The sequence below is a fragment of the Eutrigla gurnardus genome (genome assembly GCF_963514095.1).
Source record: "Eutrigla gurnardus genome assembly, chromosome: 14".
Classification (NCBI taxonomy): domain Eukaryota; kingdom Metazoa; phylum Chordata; class Actinopteri; order Perciformes; family Triglidae; genus Eutrigla; species Eutrigla gurnardus.
The window spans coordinates 835,056-856,351 of record NC_139937.1 but is presented as its reverse complement, the minus strand read 5'-3'; the positions used below and the strand labels follow the sequence as shown (position 1 = coordinate 856,351).

The window sequence follows — 21,296 nt, the reverse complement described above, 5'->3', positions numbered from 1 at the left end:
AAGCCAGATTCAGCAACTACATAGCTTATTTCTCGCCTAAAATGTTTTCAGAAACACATTTCGCTGAACTATTTTCGTAAAATAAGAGGGAGATGGGAGGCTGCGAGGGAGAACGATAGAGCTCGGAGGAGCGCAGAGGGGAGGGGTTCCCGCCATACAATTATTGTTGTTGCGGTGGTGGACCATTGACCAAGCACACGGCGCATTGAATCGAAGAAAGCTTGCGTTGATTGGCTGCGAGCAAAACCATAGAAACAGTAATTTTTTCTTGATCTGGGTACAAAAAGAACCGAATGCAGGTATCGTTTGACAGGTGCAGTTTCGATACTACTTGGTATCGGGTTGTTTCGGTCGATACCTGAAAGGTATTGAGTAACGATACCCAGCCCTAATGACAATTCACCCATTCATACACACATTCACACACCGACGGCGGAGTCAACCACGCAGGGTGACAGCCAGCTCGTCAGGAGCAATTTAGGGTGAGGTGTCTTGCTCAGGGACGCCAGACACTCAGCTAGGAGGAGCCGGGGATCGAACCAGCAATCTTGCGGTTGCCAGCCAACCCGCTCTACCTCCTGAGCTAATGCCCCCCCCTTGAATGGCTGTGTGTCTGTCTTCACTGTGGGAACATTTATGTATTACCCTTGTTCCTTGGCTCCATCTGCTCTGTTTAAATGCATCATCTTCAAAAATAAAAGAGAAGCAGAGTGGAGCGCCTCTTCTTGGACACTAGGCGCCATGGTTTGTCATCTTCTTGAGGGCACGATCAGCTGAGACACTACGTGTTGCAGGCTCAACGCATCCATAACGCATCACATCCACAACGCATCCCTAACACATCAATAACGCATCACATCCACAACGCATCCCTAACACATCAATAACGCATCACATCCATAACGCATCGCATCCCTATAGCAGCGGTGACACTCACTTGATGCCAGGGACTTCACAGGACTTGGGTCTGGACAACAGAGGCAACTGGAGAGAGAAAATAAAAGTATTTTTGTCTTTCATTTACATTTTGAATCCCTCAAACATAGCACATATGGCATAGTTGCATTTGATAATGTTAAAACTACTTTGATTGAATTTGAATTAAAGAGAAGAATGATGCCTTCACCTTCTTAGTGTCCCACGGTTTGAGCAGTTTTCCCTCATCCAACACATTTTCTTCTATGGGAGGCACCGGGTACGGAAACACTGAGAACAAACATCCAGACACTCTCATCACATACATGTAACTCAAACTGGAACAGTTTAACATTCAGAATAGGGCTGAACGATTCATCTTGATTTAGAACACTGCAGTTATGGAATTGCAAAAGCTATGGTTTAAGACAGCCTTTATGCAGCGCTAAAATGAGTATCGGATTAGATACTAATTTGCTGTAGTGTTGATACCAACAGTGCCGTCTCTGTCGCCGCCTCCTCCAGTTGATGCTCAACTACACAGCTCCATCTCTTTGTAGCAGCTGAAGACATAAACCCTAGTTCACGTTAACGACACTGAGCTGACTGAACACAGCTACCGCTGCTGCTGGAGGGCCTTTAACACCCGTTTTAGTTGAACATTAACAAAGCAAAAGTGCCATTTGGAAGTATTTAGCATACGAGGCTAACGACCAGGGAAAGGCGAGGGATGTAAACAAGCTGATATGCTAGCAATGCTAAAGTGGTGGTGACGAAGTTGTCGAAGCATCTCAAAGACCGACACCCTGGTCTGTATGGTGACTTTCAAGACTCAGTAAAACTCCCGTTTCAACAGCATTGAAGTTTTAAAGGGTTAAGTCAGTTAAGTTATCATTAAATTAGCAGCAAATAATAAACCGTAACTGTAATGGTGGAGCTAGGCAGTCATCAGTCCTGCCCATCTAACATTAAGAGACGGTGTTAATTTAACAGGATAACACAGTGTTAGCCTGCTCTACCAACTCTATTTGATCAGCAACGATAATATGGTGTCAAGTCACCAGAAACCTGAAATAAACAGGACTGTAGTTGAATCCATCAGCATGGACCAGATCTTGATTCACACTGTGGAGATACCTGCTTCCAACAACTTATTCACCAACTGAACGTACGATAGTTTCTGCTCTGAATAGGCATACATACCATTTTTTTTAGACAGAGTACAAGTACAAGTACTTACATTTGGGCACTTGCCAATATCCAGTAGTACTGATATGAGTACTTTATAATGCCATAACAGTTGTTCAGTGTTTCCCCTAGAATTTTTTTCAGGCCCGGTGGTACCCACCGAAAAAACCCTAAACAGACGAGACGCGTGGGATGGTGTATTGGTGCAGTTGGATTAAGTCAGGTGGCACAGCAAGCAGTCTGCAATTCTGCAATTATTATATTTGCATTCAACATTTTTGTTCAACCAGAGTGTATTCAAGATCACAAGGAGAGAGTGACTTATTAAGGTGCTGGTTGATGGAAATGATCAGGGTCCAGAAAAATATGGCTGGAAAATGATGAGCATCACATTAATAGCTACAGATACTGTAAAACACTACAACGACATATGAGTGCATATATTGTCTTATTTTATCAAGTAAAATATAAGTTATAGGTTTACTCAACAGCAGTTAACTCAAAGTTCCACATCTTATCAAAAACAATCCTCCCCCCTGGGGAGGGGGGGCAAACGGGCTTTGGCCGGTTGTACATACGTCATCACGTCCTAATACTACACACACATGGCGTGATGTTGTTTTTAAGGAGCGCCGTCTCTGCTTATATTTCTCGACAACACTCGACCTGCATCAGCGCATGTGCGCACGAGCGGATCTGTGCGAGCAGGCAGCGCGAGCAGGCAGCGCGAGCGCAGCGGGTTTTGGACGGAGACACACAGCGGCATTTTTATTATGTAAAAATAAATAATAATGTAATGTAATAAAATAAATATTATGGACCCTATGGACCGGTTCCGCTCACACCACGAGTCTGAAGAGTGCAACAGCTTATCAAAATACAGTGTCAACTTTCCGTGTTTTCAACGTAGAAAGCGACATCGTGGTGGTTTAACGAGGCGGAACGGCATCAGAACAACATCAAGCGCGTAAAGTACATGAAGAAGAACGTAGCGGGAGCGCGCGGCGAGGATTGTTGCGGCCGCGCGTCTTGCGGAGCAAGTCTGCTGTGCTGCGCGGAGGCGCTCCTAATGTAAATGATTATTGATTTATGAATGAATTGATAGGTGGCTTATTTTTGGTATATTGATTTTTTTTTTGGCCTGGCGGCAGGCCTGTACAATGGTAGGGGAAACACTGGTTGTTATAAATACTTTGAGAGAGAGAGAGAGAGAGAGAGAGAGAGAGAGAGAGAGGGAGAGAGAGGCTGTGTTTATGTAGCAGTTAGCCCCGACATTAGCAACAGAGAGCGTCAGACTGCGTTACAGCTGTGAATCACATCACCTTGCTCCGCTGCCTTTCTGATGTCGCTGCCATAAAGATCCAATGTTGTAGTATCGGAGCACCATTATGATTATGAGTACAAGTACACGTGCACAGTATCGGACTGTTGCTGGTATCAGTGCATCCCTAGCTCTGAATATCAGTCACAAGTTGAGCTGATATGAATGTGAAACTGAATGTGTTTATTAACCACTATTAATTATAATTGATTTCTAATGGTTCAAGCTCCTCAAAAGGAAGGGTTTTCTTCTTGTCCTTTTTATAAATTAAGTCATTGGGCCCTAGTTTCGTAGACTAGGCGTAGTCAGCGCGCAGCGAACGTGCGCCATGCCGAAGGGGTGTTTCCGCCTGGACTTTGCAAGTTTCGTGCACCGCGCAGGCTCGCGCAGGCACAACTCCCGTCACTCCCACCCGCGCAAGTGGGAAAGAGGGAGGAGAAGAAGGCATGAGTGGGAGATGAGGAGGAGACGAGGCGTGGACTGGGATTAATACAGCTGATTCAGATCCTCTCCAATCAAATGAGCTCCTCTCCTCACCTTTAATGCGTTAGGGGAGGTTCAGTGCAAGTTCCGTCACTTGACAACCCGATGACAGAAGCAGCGCCGCCGCCGCTCCCACCACGCGCATCACACGCTGTGCGTGCGTATCATAATAATAACAATACCGATATTATAAAAAACAGGAGAGAGAGAGGGAGATGTTTAGGTCCCAGAGGCTGAGTTTCCGTTACGCGTGCCTTTGATCTGACGTCAGATGTGACGGGACAATCTATATAGATATAAATTCACGTGTTGATTCAATTAGTTGCATTAAATAGTGTTTGTTGTGATTATTTATTGCATTTAAATATGCCTGGAACTGTGGAAACCTGCCTGTGAGGTCTCGGTGACGTGTACGCACTGCGCGCCGGTCAGCCAAACTTCCACTCCGCCAAACTTCCACTCCGCCAGCTGTAATTCGCCTTGAATGAATGGACTTTATTTGGGCCTTGCGCCTTACGCCAAGAGTAGACTAGGTTGGAGCTGGCGGGCTTTCGGCGAAGTCTCGGTGAGGCTTTTTGCCACGAAACTTCCGCTACGCAGAGCTGAATCTGTGACGCCTCCCCCTGCTGCGCCGCCACACCCATCTTGGCGCAGGCGATCCACCAAACTGCCACACTGACCGTGCGCAAGGCTGCGCGGGTCGAAACTTGCATTACGCCGGCTCCGCCACCCTGCGCTGCACCACGAAACTAGGGCCCACAATCTTTGGGTTTTTTAACTCCTTGACAAAAAACTTTTTTTTAACAGTTAACTGACAAGTATTGAGAATAATCAATAGTTGGAGGGGTAGCCAGAAGTTGTTGGTGAACACATTTCACTGACATTCTTGTATGTTGAATTTGTCAGGTAGAGGTGATGAACCACCACAAACTTTGGATTTAAAATGTTATATATGAGCTCATATAGGCAGATCATGTAGAATCTAATGTTGAGGTGATTTTGTTTGGAGCACCGTGCATACAACTCACTTCTCCTAGTCTCTCCATCACTCTGACCTGCAGGACCACACAGAGAGAGAAAGAGAGAGACAGTTTTTACTGATTTAATATTCACAACAGCCTGATTCTTTATCCAGACTTCAACAAAGAACAGGAAACACATCACATCCACAATGAAGAAGAAAGAAAACCATCATCTGACTGAGACATTGCATCGTTCTCACATCATCATATGAATCAGCTGGATTCACCTAGTAAAAACATTTTAGGTTATAAAGTTAATACTGATAGATTCTGCCTTGCCTTGCACATGTTGTTATTGCTAATTATGAACCTCTAATGACAGAAATTAATGAGTTGATTGACAGATGGATGACACTACCAGTATCTACAATTGGGAGAATTAACACACGAAATATGGATATACTACCAAAATGACTTTATTAATTTCAAAATGTGGAATTACTGGGCTGCATAGCAGAGATCTATTATGTTCTTATTTTTAACAGGTGAGTCTCCTCAGTGGACTGAAATGGAATCCCACAGTGTAAAACAACCTCGTTCCTTATACACACATTCAGTGTTACACTCAAAAAAAGGAAATGTCACTACTGTTGGCTATAAAACATAGTATTATATTTTAATTACTCAAAAACAATGAGTTTTTTACATCAACTTGAGTTAGTTGTGGTGTTTGAAAGTAAAAATATGCAATGTCAGGTTTACTTGGCTGTGTTAGTTTCTCCAACTCAACTCTGTAATGTAAAACGGAAAGCACTTCATAAATAGAGTAGTTTGTCCCTTTGAGGACACCGTCCCCAACAATCTCGTTCACGACCTCCTGAGATTACATTACCTCCGCCATTTTCCTTACAATGCACATGGAGAAATCGGCAGCCATCCTTGAAATAGAGGTAAGTAAACATCTCTTTATTGCCATTACTTAATAAAGCAAGGACAATTTCAGGCAAATTTAACCTGGGGCTATAGTTTCCTAATATTTTAGGTCTAAAAGAATGCATGTGAAGAGCAGTAGTTCTGTCTGTATCGCCACAGCAGTGTGTAAGGGGAGCGGACGGATTTTAGGCTCTTTAGTATATTTACATCCCACAAAACTGCAATTTTTTCAAAGATAATGTGAGATATTCAAACATAGACCAAGTAGTTTGTTCACTTTAAGAAAGCTGAAATGTTTGTTAATGGAGCTGTAATACAAAGTCCCACCGCCAAGACGGTTATTTGGACCGTTTTTAAATTCATGTGCAATAACTTTTAAATAGTTTTATATGAAATACACAAAAGAAAAAGAAAACACGATATGCAGTACGTATTTTGGCCATAAACGGTCGCACATCATTCTGCAGTTACATTGTTACATTTTTCGCGGGGTTTGCTACTTTCATTGTCTTTCGTCTCCAACTATGTTAGCGGTCTCTAGCCGTGCTTCTTTGTACTCGTTATATTGATATGTCCGCGATGGATTCGAGCCTTCGCAACATGTCCAAAAAGGAATTTGAATACTGCCGAAGCCCTGAAGAAAGGCCCGCTTAGTTTCTCTGGCCGCTCTGTGTCTGCACTTCTGCAGCTGCCTCCTCTCCCACTCCCTCTCCTGTTGTTGCTTCAAAAATGACACCGACTTTGGGTCTGACCGGCTGATGATTGGCTATTTACGCCTTCAGCGCAGTCTCGGCGAGGCTTTTTGCCACGAAACTTCCGCTACGCCAAGCTGAATCCGTGACGCCTCCCCCTGCTGCGCCGCCACACCCGTCTTGGCGCAGGCGATCCACCAAACTGCCAAACTGACCGTGCGCAAGGCTGCCCGGGTCGAAACTTGCATTGCGCCGGTTCCGCCACCCTGCGCCGCCCTGCGCTGCGCCACGAAACTAGGGCCCAATGTCTCATTTACACATTCACACATATACATTCAAGAAACAGGAACCAAAAGCACCATCTGTAACATTCTCTCATGATAATAAACGATGTTTGAATATCTTACATTATCTTAAAAAAAAAAAAAAGTACAGTTGCAGTAGGCTAGTACATATATGCACCATATATGTAGTTTATTATTGTTGTTATTATTACTATTTTTCTGCATATTCTTGCTTTGAATGGGAGCAGTTGTAATGCTGCAATTTCTCATTGGGGATCAATACAGTATTTCTGATTCTGATTCATATATTATGCAGTCAGTTGTCCAAATTTAAAGTTAGATTAAATTAACCAAGTTGGCAGTATGGTAGGTTGTGGCTATATAGACACAGATTCAATATTTAACTTTTGTCATTTATCATCACAGTAACAGCATTACATACATTAGCAGCTGCAAACACTCAAACACTCATTGGGTATTTACAGGAATGATTGTAGAATTTAAAATCTAGCAGTCAAAATGACCGCTTATGGCTGTTCTAGCAGTTATGGAATTCCGGCCCTTCTAGTGTTAGGAGGTTATTGTGTAATCAGACAAAATCAATTAATAAATTAATTGCAAATTATATTTTTACTGAAGGGGCAGTGGGTTGGCAAAGTAGGGAAGGCCAGGCAAGGCAGTTGAAGGATCTGTTGCATAGGATGGTCTTTAATGTTTTGACTCTAATCTCACTTTCGTTTGTTTACAGATATGAATGTGGTCTTGTAAAGACTGTGGGAAAACTGTTTCAACAAGAGTCCATCTATTGAAACACTACAGGTTAGCTCATGGCAATTTTGGCCACAGACATCCATACCAATGTGCTTATTCTGATTGCCCGTGTGTATTCAAAACTTGGAATGCTCTTCATAGTCATTTAAGCAGGTCACATATTAATCAAAGTGTGGAAAAATGTGTTACTTCAGCTACATTTAACTGTCAATTGTGTACCAGCACCTACATAGCATCAGCACAAGAGTATTTTTGTCACATCAATAACCATCTCAAGAGCCATGAAACAGTAAATTGTATGTTTCATGGCTGCTCTTTCCAGACAAATGTTTATGGTACTTTCAAGTCCCACAGAAATAGAAAACACACTCCATTTTCTCTTCAAGATTTTAAAGTAGGTATCGTAAACACTAGTGAGACAGAAAATTCAGCAGATGGCGACATTGATAATTCAACTCATGGTGGTGAGTGTAATGTCGATTCTGATAGTGATATAGAAACTGGAACAAAAGAACAGGATTTATCGAAGACTATAGAACTGAAATTAGGATCTCTTTTACTAAAACTTGAAAACTATTTCCATGTTCCACGCACAGCAATAGATGAACTCTTTCCAGACAAATGTTTATGGTACTTTCAAGTCCCACAGAAATAGAAAACACACTCCATTTTCTCTTCAAGATTTTAAAGTAGGTATCGTAAACACTAGTGAGACAGAAAATTCAGCAGATGGCGACATTGATAATTCAACTCATGGTGGTGAGTGTAATGTCGATTCTGATAGTGATATAGAAACTGGAACAAAAGAACAGGATTTATCGAAGACTATAGAACTGAAATTAGGATCTCTTTTACTAAAACTTGAAAACTATTTCCATGTTCCACGCACAGCAATAGATGAACTGCTTGCTGAATTACATTATTTGATAGGATCTGCATCTTTGCCCATATCAGACAAAGCAATTCAAGAAACCTTCAGAAATCACAATGTCTCTGTGGACCAGATTGTGATTAAAGAATTGACCACTGCATTATCTTCATGTAATCCACTGTTAAAAGGCATAGCAAAGGATGGCCCATTAGCTACTGCTCATAAACGCAGCAAATATTACAAAGAAAATTTTGACATCATCAATCCTGTAGAGTACGTACTTGAGTCAAAAACAAGACGAACCTTCCAGTATATTCCTGTTCTGAAAACCTTAGAGCAGATACTCAAACAGAAAGATATACTCAGTAAAGTTGTTGATGGTCATTCAGACCAGCATTCTGTAAATGGGGAGTATAGATGTTATCAAGATGGTTGTCACTTTAAAAATAATGAGTTTCTCACAGGTGAGGAATTAAGAGTCATTGTGCCTTTACATAGATGACTTCGAAATGTGTAATCCTTTAGGGATGTCATGAAAAAACATAAACTTTGTGGGGTTTATTGGATTATAGGGAACTTGCTGCCAGTTGGTCAGTCATCACTGAACTCAATTTATCTTGCATTGCTTTGTAAAAGTGAGGACGTGAAAACATTTGGCTATAAAAAAATATTTGAGCCTTTTCTGTGTGATCTTGTCACATTAGAGCAACAGGGGGTTTTCATTGATCATCTAGGAACATTCATCAGAGGTACTGTTCAGTGTGTAGTGGCTGATAACCTTGGAGCTCATGGATTAGCTGGGTTCGTGGAGAGTTTCTCTGGAGATTTTGTCTGTCGGTTTTGTACTGCTACACGTAGTGAAATTCAGTCGCAGGAGGTCAAAGAGGGTGGCTTCAGTCTCAGAACTAAAGAGCTACATCATGCACATGTAGACTGTGCATGTAAACAAGGTAAACCCTGTAGTGGAGTCAAAACTACTGTGCTTTAGCTGAGAGCCTTTCATTCTTTGAGGTTATGGCAGGTTTCCCCCCAGATCTTGCTCATGACCTTTTTGAGGGGATAGTACCAATTGAACTTGCTGAATGCTTTGGATTGCTGTTAGCCAAGAAGTACTTCACTTTTGATGGTTTAAATGAACTAATTCAGGCTTTCCCATACAAGTGGGGGGATAAAACAAATCGCCCTCATTTATTGCCACGTGCTTTCCAAAGTAAAAAAAATATTGGTGGAATAAGAATTGGTGTTTATTAAGACTAATACCACTGATTGTTGGAAAACAAATTCCAGAGGACGAACCAGCTTGGCAGCTAATATTAGATTTGAAGGATATTGTTGATCTGGTTGTTAGCCCTGTACATACCAATGAATCAATTGCATACTTGGAGACTAAAATATCAGAGCACAGATACAGGTATTGTGTCACGCCGGTGTGGTAATGTCTTGTCTTGGGGTTTTGTCTTGTCATTTCCTGTTTTATTTTGAAAATAACTCCCTTCTCGTTTCAGGTCACTTGCCCTTCCTCATGTGTTCCCTGGTCTGATGTCATCCCTGATCCCTGATTGTTGTCACCTGTTGCTCGTTATCCCTCTGTGTATTTAAGTCTGCGTCTCCCCTTGTCTTGTGCCAGTTCGTCCTTTGTCACGTCAAGACCCACAGCCTTACCAAGCCAAGTTTGTATTTTTGCGTTCCTGTTTTTCCATGTGCATTATTTTTCATAGCCTGTTTTTCCTCCCTGTGGAGCGGTCTTTTGTTTGTTCTTTTTTATATTAGAAATAAAAGCCTTTTTTACTGCCGCTGCCCTGCATCTGAGTCCTCCCTCCATGCCCAAGTCTGACAGAACGAACTGGCCAGTAAGGACCCAGCAGAGCAGCAGCTAAGAAATATGGACCTAGCAGCCTTTTTTTTATGTGGCTCAACGCATGAGCTCCGGGAGGCTACCTATAGACTCCAGTGTCTCCAGGCCGAGCACCGGCATGCTGAGGGAGAGGAGGAGAGGCAGTTGGCCGTGGCGAGGGCCAGGGAGCTGGTTTCCGCCAGCCCGTGGCTCAGGGGCTCATTGCCTGCCTGGGTCAGGGGCTTCCTCCTAACCCCTGAGCTCCAGCCATCCTCAGTCACAGCCATGCCACCAGACTATGTTGTAGCCACCGCACAGCTTCCCGGCTCCGGCCCCGACCCGTTTTGGGGTACTCGCCTGGCCCGGGGAGGGCCAAGGAGCGTCCAGCTGGCTAACCGGCAGTTGGCTCGTCAGTTGCCGGCCTCGAGGAGGGGCGGCACGAGGAAGCGAGCCTCCCCGATTCTGCGCTCATCGGTTCTGACGGGAGTTCGTCCGTCACCAGTTCCACCGGAGGCCCGCCCGTCCAAGCCAACGGTCCAGGCCTTAGCCACAGCCAAGCATCCAGCCCAGGCCTTAGCCACAGCCAAGCATCCAGCCCAGGCCTTAGCCACAGCCAAGCATCCAGCCCAGGCCTTAGCCACAGCCAAGCATCCAGCCCAGGCCTTAGCCACAGCCAAGCATCTAGCCCAGGCCTTAGCCACAGCCAAGCATCCAGCCCACGCCTCGGTCACTGGCCTTCAGTCGGCGGCCCGGTCGACACCTGCCAGTGGTCTTCAGTCGGCGGTCCGGTCGACACCTGCCAGTGGCCTTCAGTCGGCGGTCCGGTCGACACCTGCCAGTGGTCTTCAGTCGGCGGCCCGGTCGACACCTGCCAGTGGTCTTCAGTCGGCGGTCCGGTCGACACCTGCCATTGGCCTTCAGTCGGCGGTCCGGTCAACACCTGCCAGTGGCCTTCAGTCGGCGGTCCGGTCGATACCTGCCAGTGGCCTTCAGTCGGCGGTCCGGTCGATACCTGCCAGTGGTCTTCAGTCGGCGATCCGGTCGACACTCTCCAGTGGTCTTCAGTCGGCGATCCGTCCGTCACCAGTCCCGGCGGAGGATCGTCCGGCACCAGCCCAGACAGGGGACCGTCCCACACCTGCTCCTCGCAGCCTATTGGGGGTTCGCCTGTCACCAGTTCCTGTTCCGACGGGGGACCGTCCCACACCTGCTCCTCGCAGCCTATTGGGGGTTCGCCTGTCACCAGTTCCTGTTCCGACGGGGGACCGTCCCGCGCCTGCTCCACGCAGCCTTCGGGAGGTCCGCTCGTCACCCGTTCCTGTCCAGGCGGGGGGCCGTCCGACGCCTGCTCCACGCAGCCTTCGGGAGGTCCGCTCGTCACCCGTTCCTGTCCAGGCGGGGGGCCGTCCGACGCCTGCTCCACGCAGCCTTCGGGAGGTCCGCTCGTCACCCGTTCCTGTCCAGGCGGGGGGCCGCCCTACGCCTGCTCCACGCAGCCCTCGGGAGGTCCGCTCGTCACCCGTTCCTGTCCAGACGGGGGGCCGTCCGACGCCTGCTCCACGCAGCCCTCGGGAGGTCCGCTCGTCACCCATTCCTGTCCAGACGGGGGGCCGTCCGACGCCTGCTCCACGCAGCCTTCGGGAGGTCCGCTCGTCACCCGTTCCTGTCCAGACGGGGGGCCGTCCGACGCCTGCTCCACGCAGCCTTCGGGAGGTCCGCTCGTCACCCGTTCCTGTCCAGGCGGGGGGCCGCCCTACGCCTGCTCCACGCAGCCCTCGGGAGGTCCGCTCGTCACCCGTTCCTGTCCAGACGGGGGGCCGTCCGACGCCTGCTCCACGCAGCCCTCGGGAGGTCCGCTCGTCACCCGTTCCTGTCCAGACGGGGGGCCGTCCGACGCCTGCTCCACGCAGCCTTCGGGAGGTCCGCTCGTCACCCGTTCCGGTTCCGACGGGGGGCCGTCCGACGCCTGCTCCACGCAGCCTTCGGGAGGTCCGCTCGTCACCCGTTCCTGTCCAGGCGGGGGGCCGCCCGACGCCTGCTCCACGCAGCCCGCGGGAGGTCCGCTCGTCACCCGTTCCTGTCCAGACGGGGGGCCGCCCGACGCCTGCTCCACGCAGCCTTCGGGAGGTCCGCTCGTCACCCGTTCCTGTCCAGACGGGGGGCCGCCCAACGCCTGCTCCACGGAGCCTTCGGGAGGTCCGCTCGTCACCCGTTCCTGTCCAGACGGGGGGCCGCCCTACGCCTACTCCACGCAGCCTTCGGGAGGTCCGCTCGTCACCCGTTCCTGTCCAGACGGGGGGCCGTCCTACGCCTGCTCCGCGTCGCCTTCCTGAGCGGCCACGTCAGCTAGGTCGCCCTCACGCCCGGCCTCCTGAGCGGTTCCGCCCGCTAGGTCGCCCTCACGCCCGGCCTCCTGAGCGGTCCCGCCCGCTAGGTCGCCCTCACGCCCGGCCTCCTGAGCGGTCCCGCCCGCTAGGTCGCCCTCACGCCCGGCCTCCTGAGCGGTCCCGCCCGCTAGGTCGCCCTCACGCCCGGCCTCCTGAGCGGTCCCGCCCGCTAGGTCGCCCTCACGCCCGGCCTCCTGAGCGGTCCCGCCCGCTAGGTCGCCCTCACGCCCGGCCTCCTGAGCGGTCCCGTCCGCTAGGTCGCCCTCATGCCCGGCCTCCTGAGCCCTGCCTCCTGGCCCCCTCCACCCGCCCTACGTATCATGGACCCTAGGGACATCTGGGATCTGTCCCTTAAGGGGGGGGTACTGTCACGCCGGTGTGGTAATGTCAGGTCACTTGCCCTTCCTCATGTGTTCCCTGGTCTGATGTCATCCCTGATCCCTGATTGTTGTCACCTGTTGCTCGTTATCCCTCTGTGTATTTAAGTCTGCGTCTCCCCTTGTCTTGTGCCAGTTCGTCCTTTGTCACGTCAAGAGCCACAGCCTTCCCAAGCCAAGTTTGTATTTTTGCGTTCCTGTTTTTCCATGTGCATTATTTTTCATAACCTGTTTTTCCTCCCTGTGGAGCGGTCTTTTGTTTGTTCTTTTTTATATTAGAAATAAAAGCCTTTTTTACTGCCGCTGCCCTGCATCTGAGTCCTCCCTCCATGCCCAAGTCTGACATATTGCACACTGTTCCCAGAAAGAAAACTGCGACCAAAGCACCACTACCTGGAACATTATCCAGCACTGATCCTTCTCTTTGGTTTGGTTGTTTCTTTCTGGACTCTGAGGTTTGAATCCAAGCACAGTTATTTTAAACAAGTTGTGAGGCATACAAACTGTTTTAAAAACATAACACTGTCTTTGGCCACTAAACATCAGCTCATGAAGCTGTGAAAAAAAACTCTCTTGAGGTTGCACGAGTCTCAACAGTCCCTCTTGATGTCCTGAAAGAGGAGGTAGCAGCTAGCCTCCTTCAAAAGTACCCTGATCTTACTGTTGTTAATCTAGCACAGAATGTCTCTGCTGATGGCATCAACTTCAGAAGTGGCATGATAATAGTGCATGGATTTGTAGGTGGACTGCCAGACTTTGCCGAAATTGTGCAGATGTGCGTTTTGAAAGATGGACTTACCTTCATAGTAAAAAAAAAAATAAGCTCATGGTACAGAAAACACTACAGATCCTTCGAGTTGGATCCTTCTCCAAGGGATGTTTCTGTGATTGAACTGAGTCAACTTGTGGATCGTTACCCCCTCTGTGATTACAAAGTTGGCCCTTTACGGATGGTTACTTTGAAAAGATTCATACATTCTTCAGGTAATATTGAAGGAATCCTTGGGTGTTTTGATCAAAATGCAGTTTTTCTGACTAACCCAAACTTGCACAAGATGTTTAGATACCATGTTCTTCTCTGTACATCCACTGGTTCCGGTACCGGTTAGCATGTCATGTAGCTTGGCATGTAGCTTGGCATAAAGACATTAAATCTGTAGGTGGCAGTAGCATACCTCTGTCAAAGTGAAAAAATAAATCTCACAGTTTAAAAGTTGTCTTATTTACAGTGTATTTTGTGTATTTGAAATACACTTTAATTTAGAAAATACAATGACAATCATTTTAGAAGTTCAATGGCTTGTAGGAGCTATAGTCTGATTTACTGCAAGGGTTATTCTTGACTCTGACAGAAGTAGGCATATCACTTGAAACATTTTGAAGTATTATGTGACTTAGCTTTTCATCACTTAATCTAGTTTATAAAGATGTCACAAAACCTGTTAGTACTGGTGCTCTGCTCTGTTTTACACTAATATTCTCTCTCTCTTTCAGAGTAAGAGTTGGATGTGACGGTGCACACAATGTCTACTCCAGCAAAGCTTTGGATTATCCTAGGAGAAGATAACTGTGTGAAGCTAACTTTGCCTTCTGGAATACCGGACTCTGTGGACAGTCTTAAATTTGAGATTCAAAAACAGTGTGGAATTGATGGAGAGTTCAGACTGCAGTACATGGACATTGATTTTGACCAGTTTATGAACCTGACTTCAACAGCAGATATCCAAGACAAAGGAACGGTAAAAGTGATTATACCAAGTGAGCAGTCGACACAGGCACCCAGCCATACTCCTTAATGCACCTTTTCATGGGGTGGATGACTCTTCTGCAGACACTGATATACTTTCATCCTCTCAGTCAACCACCTCAACTTCAACCTCATCACTAAGATGTCAAGGCTGGCCACGCACCTTCCCTATTCCTCCCTTCTCCTACGAAGTAGAGATGCAGCTGTCAAAGGCGAACCAAGAATTCCTTGCTGAAGGCAAGTGGCTGAACCCAAGTTTCAAAGTCAGGTCAGACATTTTGCAGGCCTTGGCTTCTGAAATAATGAAGTACACAACAGGATACCCTACCTCTGCACAATTAGATGATGTTGCAGAAGCTTTGATCATAAAACATCCATGCTTAAAGGAACAGGGCTCTGTTACTGGATACTACGGTTGGAAAATCAGCTTGAAGTACAAAATGGGCAACTACCGCACTAAACTTAGGGGTTTGGGATGCCCAGAAATAAGCATGAACTCTCTGAAAAACAGAAAGCCTGGTAACTCCTCTTCTCCTAACCAAGGGAAAAAACCCAGGAGAGCTGAAGTCAACTTCTGCCCCCATTACCCAGCTGGAGAAGACAAAGAGAGTCTTGAGAAAGAGCAAGTGGAACTGCTATCTGAGGTCAAGAAAAGGAACAATCATCAAATGATAAAAGAGAAAATGGAGAAAACCTTTGCTCATCGGCGGTATGAGGTGGTTCAAGACATGCCCTTCATTGCAGAATTCAAAAGTAGATGGCCAGATCTTTTTATGGAACATGAGGCAAGTCTTGAATTTGCAGGTCATAAGTAAATTATCTTTGCTTCATGTACTGAATGGGCCTATGCGGTATAGCTTAAAACTGACATCACTATTTAGGAACAAACTGCAATATTTTATGTTTATCCAATTCACTTTTCCTCCTAATCCATTGAAAATATTAATTTCATATTATCCACATAATTAAGTGTTTGTCATTAGGCAATCATTTTGTCTTAAGAAATTACATATTCACTTAAATTTTAAGATGGGTGTTAACCTTCTTCTGTACTTTGTGTTTTTGTCTTGTTGAAATACATACCTAGTTAAGTGCAGAGTTCACGCGCATTACCACCATCCCGCTCATCCCGAAGTTTATGTCGCAGCTGGACCACTACTCTGACAAGTTGGCTAGAGTGCTCCGTAAGAAAGGAGGAGCAGCAGGACGCAAAATCAAAAACATTATGGCTGTCATTGCCCAGGTTTGTGTATAATTACTTGCATACTAATAGATACCTCAGTTGCTGTGGATACTTTGCATAATAAATCTGCCCACCCAAGCACTCTTAAAGTAACACAATTCACATAACAACTGTTGCCTTTCACACTTATTTGCTCTTGCTCGTTGTTGCTAATAATGGCAAGTGCAACTATAGCTAACTCTGATTTTATAAATGTGTGAGTGACCTCTGCATGAAGGCTGGCTGGCCAAATTATATCTGTGTCAGGGATCACTTTCTGGAATTCTACATCTTCTAAATGTCAATGATTTGTTTATACAGTATATTTCCTGTTGTATTTTGTAGAACGACTCCATCACAACAAGGAGAGCTTGCAGCCTCCAAGCACTAGCTTTGTATCTCAATGAAGACCCTGAAAAGCTAGTGAAGGAGTACGGAGTAAGTGTCATCAGTTGTTTTAAAGTTATATTTTCATTCAGGATTGAATAGAGCTAAATATCCTCTCATCAATGTGTCAGATTTTGTAATTGACTCACCAAGATTCAATGCCTCTGTGAAGGGGAGAGGTGTTGAGTTGTACCTCCACATTCACTTTCATTGTGCCTACAAATATCGCAGAATATATGATTTGTACACTTTGACAAACCTATCCATTACGAGTTTGTTAGGATTTCTTTTCCTTTGATAGGGTATTTTTTTCACTTCAGTTCTTAATGATTGTTTTCATTTGACAAACATTGAGAGAACAACACTAAGAATAATTCCCCCCAAAAACAAAACAAAACACATTTACATTCTTGAATATTTCAGTCCTCATTTCCCAGATCCTCCTGTCAATCGCTGTTTGAGTCCTTGTATATAGTCCATTTTTGTTTGCCCTGCATCTCTTGCCCTCTTGTATTTATTTTTATTTAACTGACTTAACCTACTAGTGGAGTCAGTTATCAAGATGAATATTAAAATGGTGCAAGTTTCATGACTTATGTGCTTTCAGTGGGAGAGTTTTTATTAAATGATCTTGTCCCTTTTTGTCTGTTTTTAGAGTGAGGACGCCCTCAGAAGCATTTTTAGCGATGGTCAACATTGGTCAAGATAGGGCTATCAGCCGAATGGCTTATTACTGGCGCGATGGTGCATAGTGTATATCTCGTAAATTACCCCACTAATAATGCATGGAATGTTACCAAACTTCTGCAGTAGTACACATAGGGTCTGTACTCACAAAACAAGGCATTTGAAAGTTTGTAAGTACATCAGGAGTTTATTTAAAAGAACACTTGCCTGATAGCTTCTATCCTCGGCTGCTATGCTACCGCTGCGTCAACAACTCTTCCGTGTTTACCCAGCCGATGCAGTGACGCGAGTTTCACGCGTGAGTTTCGCGCGTACGAAAAAGTTTCGCTGAATTTTTATAAATGCTTGTATTATCAGGTCAACACATTTTTATAAATGCTTGCGTGTTGACCTGATAATACAAGCATTTATAAAAATTCAGCTAAACTTTTTCACACTCTCGCATGAAACTCGCGTCACGGAAACAGCTGGGTAAACACGGAAGTGGCGTCTACGCAGCGGTAGCGTTAGCAGCAGAGGATAGAAGCTATCAGGCAAGTGTTCTTTTAAATAAACTCCTGGTGTACTTACAAACTTCCAAATGCCTTGTTTTGTGAGTACAGACCCTATGTGTACTACTACAGAAGTTTGGTAACATTACATGCATTATTAGTGGGGTAATTTACGAGATATACACACTGTACCATCGCGCTAGTACTAAGCCATTCGGCTGATAGCCCTATCTTAACCAATGCTGACCATCGCTAAAAATGCTTCTGAGGGGGTATTTGGCTTGATGTCATGGTGGAAATGACCTAGGGTGCATTTTACTCCGAACCATCACTTTAAACTTTTTTGTAATTTCTTACTGTTACTGTTTTACCTGAAAGGTAGAAGTTTCAAATTGAACTCTAAAGCAGTGTTGTCAAACAACTGACCTGTGACCAAATGCGTCCTGTTGACGCTTTTGTAAAGTCCTTTGTTAAGATTTTGTTAAATTGGCCCACAGACATAAGATTGTTTGATTGTTTGTTTGTCATGATTTTTCTCATGTGTCAACTTGTGTGTACAGCAGTTTCAGTTGCTATAAGCTGCCTCCCATTGTAGTCAGTGTCAGCCCTACTGGGTAAAAGATTCTGGCAACCTCATGATGTTGAAGCTTGTGACCCACTGCCCAAGAGGCATAGCCCTTGCCATGGCTGGAGCTAAGAGCTTAAAAAATGTTTTGAATTTATTGGCAATATGTTTATTGAAAAATTAATAATCTTGTGGCACTTTATGTTATGTTAAAATTTACTTAAGGGTGCTATTTAAACCTCAGTGGTACTACATTACAAGCATTTAGATTTTTCTGATACTTTTTAAGGGAATTTGAAGAACAAGCATTTTCAGTGGAAGCTAATGACAATACATTACATGTTTAATTAACAATTAGTTAATGTTCATACATACAAAACTAACAATTAGTTAATGTTCATACATACGAAACATGTTAATGCTTTCCAGTGTTTTTGTATAACAGACTGTTTTGAACGGTTATCAACACTTAATAAAAGTGCTGTTTTGAGAAAAGTTGTGATTTTTTTTGTGTTTAAGGCCTTTTCTATTTTTAACATCATTTTATTGGACAAACTAAACTCAGTTAAGACTAACTTAACCACATCAATTTACTCTTACTCAATAACCCTGAATTGCTTTAATGTATATCCAGTTCATTCCCTGAACTTAACTATATCACATAAGTTTAACGTAGGCTTCATACATAAAAATAAAGTAACCCAATTAAGTTTAAGTCACTCAAGCCACTGTTGTACAATATACTTCAATCTATTGAGTACATTTTATGTAAACTGGTTTATTAACATCTACTTAACAAAGTTATGTGGAACCACTTGACAAACCATTTTTAAGTAAATCTAACATATCTTTTTTTTTAGTGTACATTCATAGGGGAAAAAAAATTAAATCCAATTGTAAAGCACATAATAAAGATATGGTATGATGTAAAAAGATACCTGAAATAGCCACATTCATTATCACAGTTCAGCCAGTTCTTTGTAGCAGGAAGATCGGTTGCGACATTTTAGCTGTGGGAAGGCGGTGTTTCCTCAACCTTTCTTCTGGGGATCCACTTTGTAAGAATGCCAAACCATCAGGACCAACATAAGCCTGATGTATAAATTGCGAGTAGATCATCCTTATGTGTAAATGAATGTTCCTGACCATTTTTAGTGCCATATCCACATAAATATTACATGATCTTGAATAAGAAAACCAGCCATTTGGAAGAGATGTACGAGTTAAATATTTCATAAATGGGATCAAATAAATGCAGTGTTAGCAGTTTCTCTTTTTTCTCCTCTCATCAGTTATACAGAATGTACACTAGCATTTTATATTACTTTCAGTTATATAAGCAGGTTGCAATTATCATAACAAATACAAACATTCAGACTGCCTCATGTGGCTCAAAGTAGCACTGCAGAGGGAAATGTTAAATACAAGTCTGTTGAAGATATTCTGCAAATTTATGTTCAAACAGTTTTCAAAAGGCTATCATTTCATTTCAGAGGGAAATTGCAAAACCGCTTGTGCTAGAGCTCATTCTAAGTCTATAATAACACACCTTAGACTGATACAGTATACAGTAGATAATTAATGTGGACATACTGTATGTGACACCTACACATACATACAGTCTCATCAAACCTTTACAATTAAAAACACCAGATTTGTGCACTAAATGCATGGAAACAAGTGGGAATTTATTGATGAATATGAGACAAGAGATCAGCTTTTCAGCTTTTATTTCCAGGTATTTACATCTAGATCTGTTACACAACTTAAAAGATAGCAGCTTTTCTTTAAACCCACCCATTTTTCAAGAGAGCAAAATTATTATGTGACTAACACCTGTGTTTTGTTGCCCAGGTGTGTCCTATTATATTGATTATTCTAATAGGGCTGAATATCTACTCTAATTTTCAGCCTTGGGTTTTGCCTGAGCAGACTGCATTTATAGTTAAAAAGGCATAACCAGCATGAAGACCAGAGCAAAGCAAGCAATTTTAAAGCTGAGAGAAGATGGAAAAAAAATCAGATCAATCACACAACCATTGGCCATTGCCAGTACAACCATTTGGAACGTCCTGATAAAAAATAAACCACATCAAACTGGAAGACCAAGGAAAACATTAGCAGCTGATGACAGAAACAGTGCGAGAGCTGTAAAGAAAAAGCCTAAAACAACGGTCAGTGACATCACCAACAACTTCCAGAGGGTAGGAGTGAACAGGAGAAGGTGTTATGGACTGATGACACAAAGATGAACCTCTACCAAAGTGATGGACAGGCTAATGTGTGGAGAAAGAGAAGATCTGCTCATGGTCTTGAACACACAAGCTCATCTGCGAAACACGGTGAAGGTAATGGCATGGCTTGGGCTTGGATCTTCATTGATGATGTAACACATGATGGCAGCAGCGAAATTAACTCGGAAGTCTACAGAAACATTTTGTCTGACAATTTAAAAAGAAGCAACCAAAGTAATGGGGAGATCCTTCATCATACAGCAAGACAACGACCCAAAACACAACTGCCAAAACAACCAAGGGGTCCAGACTTAAACCCTATTGAGCATGCCTTTACCTGCTAAAGAGGAGACCCCCCCTGAAACAAACAACAGCTGAAAGAGTCTGCGGTGAAAGCCTGGAAAAGCATCACAAAACAAGAATGCAAAAGTTTGGTGATGTCAATGGGTCACAGGTAGGGCTGGGCGATTTGGACAATTTTTAATTTAAACCTCGATTTCTGTCTGTTTTTCTCTAAACAAACAGAAAAGATCAAGGCAAGATTTAAATACATATTTTCCTTATTAACACAATAAACATAAATGAGATTACAAAGAAGTCTAGGCCTATGCGAACAAATCAGTTGTTCAAGAATTAAAAAAACAAAAAAACACTGGGCTGTCATTATTGTGCAAAGATTCTTTTAAATCAAATTGAAAAAAATGTCTCTTGTAGGCCATCCCTAAAAAAGATGTAAAATGAAATACAATAAATAATATGTAGCCTGGGTGGAGAAAGCAGGGATTCAAATAAATTAGTTCCTAAACAAGTGCAGTAATAAATCCGTAAGATAGTTAAACTAAAAGTAACTTGGTTTAATAAAGAGTTAAATGGTTAACTCAGAGATTAAGATAAAAATAATTGTAACAGTAAGGTAAAATGGAAAAATAGAGAATGTGCCTTTAT

The 21,296-nt window shown here is 44.2% G+C and overlaps 1 protein-coding gene across 5 annotated transcripts in view; it reads right to left on the bottom strand.

The window, feature by feature from the left end:
• The window catches only part of LOC311024687 (CREB-regulated transcription coactivator 2), a 93,081-nt gene that overhangs the window by 23,477 nt on the left and 48,308 nt on the right, over positions 1-21,296 (bottom strand). For 3 of the 5 annotated variants that reach the window (XR_014598316.1, XR_014598318.1, XM_084027211.1), the window contains 3 exons: positions 4,936-4,962; positions 1,127-1,206; positions 938-984 (listed from right to left, as the gene is read on the bottom strand). Coding sequence is in view for 1 of the 5 variants with exons in the window: in XM_084027211.1 (XP_083883337.1) it covers positions 938-984; positions 1,127-1,206; positions 4,936-4,962 (154 nt within the window). In the remaining 4 variants the exon portion in view is untranslated. The remainder of the gene's footprint in view (positions 1-937; positions 985-1,126; positions 1,207-4,935; positions 4,963-21,296) is intronic. The other 2 variants (XR_014598317.1, XR_014598319.1) reach the window with 1 other exon arrangement.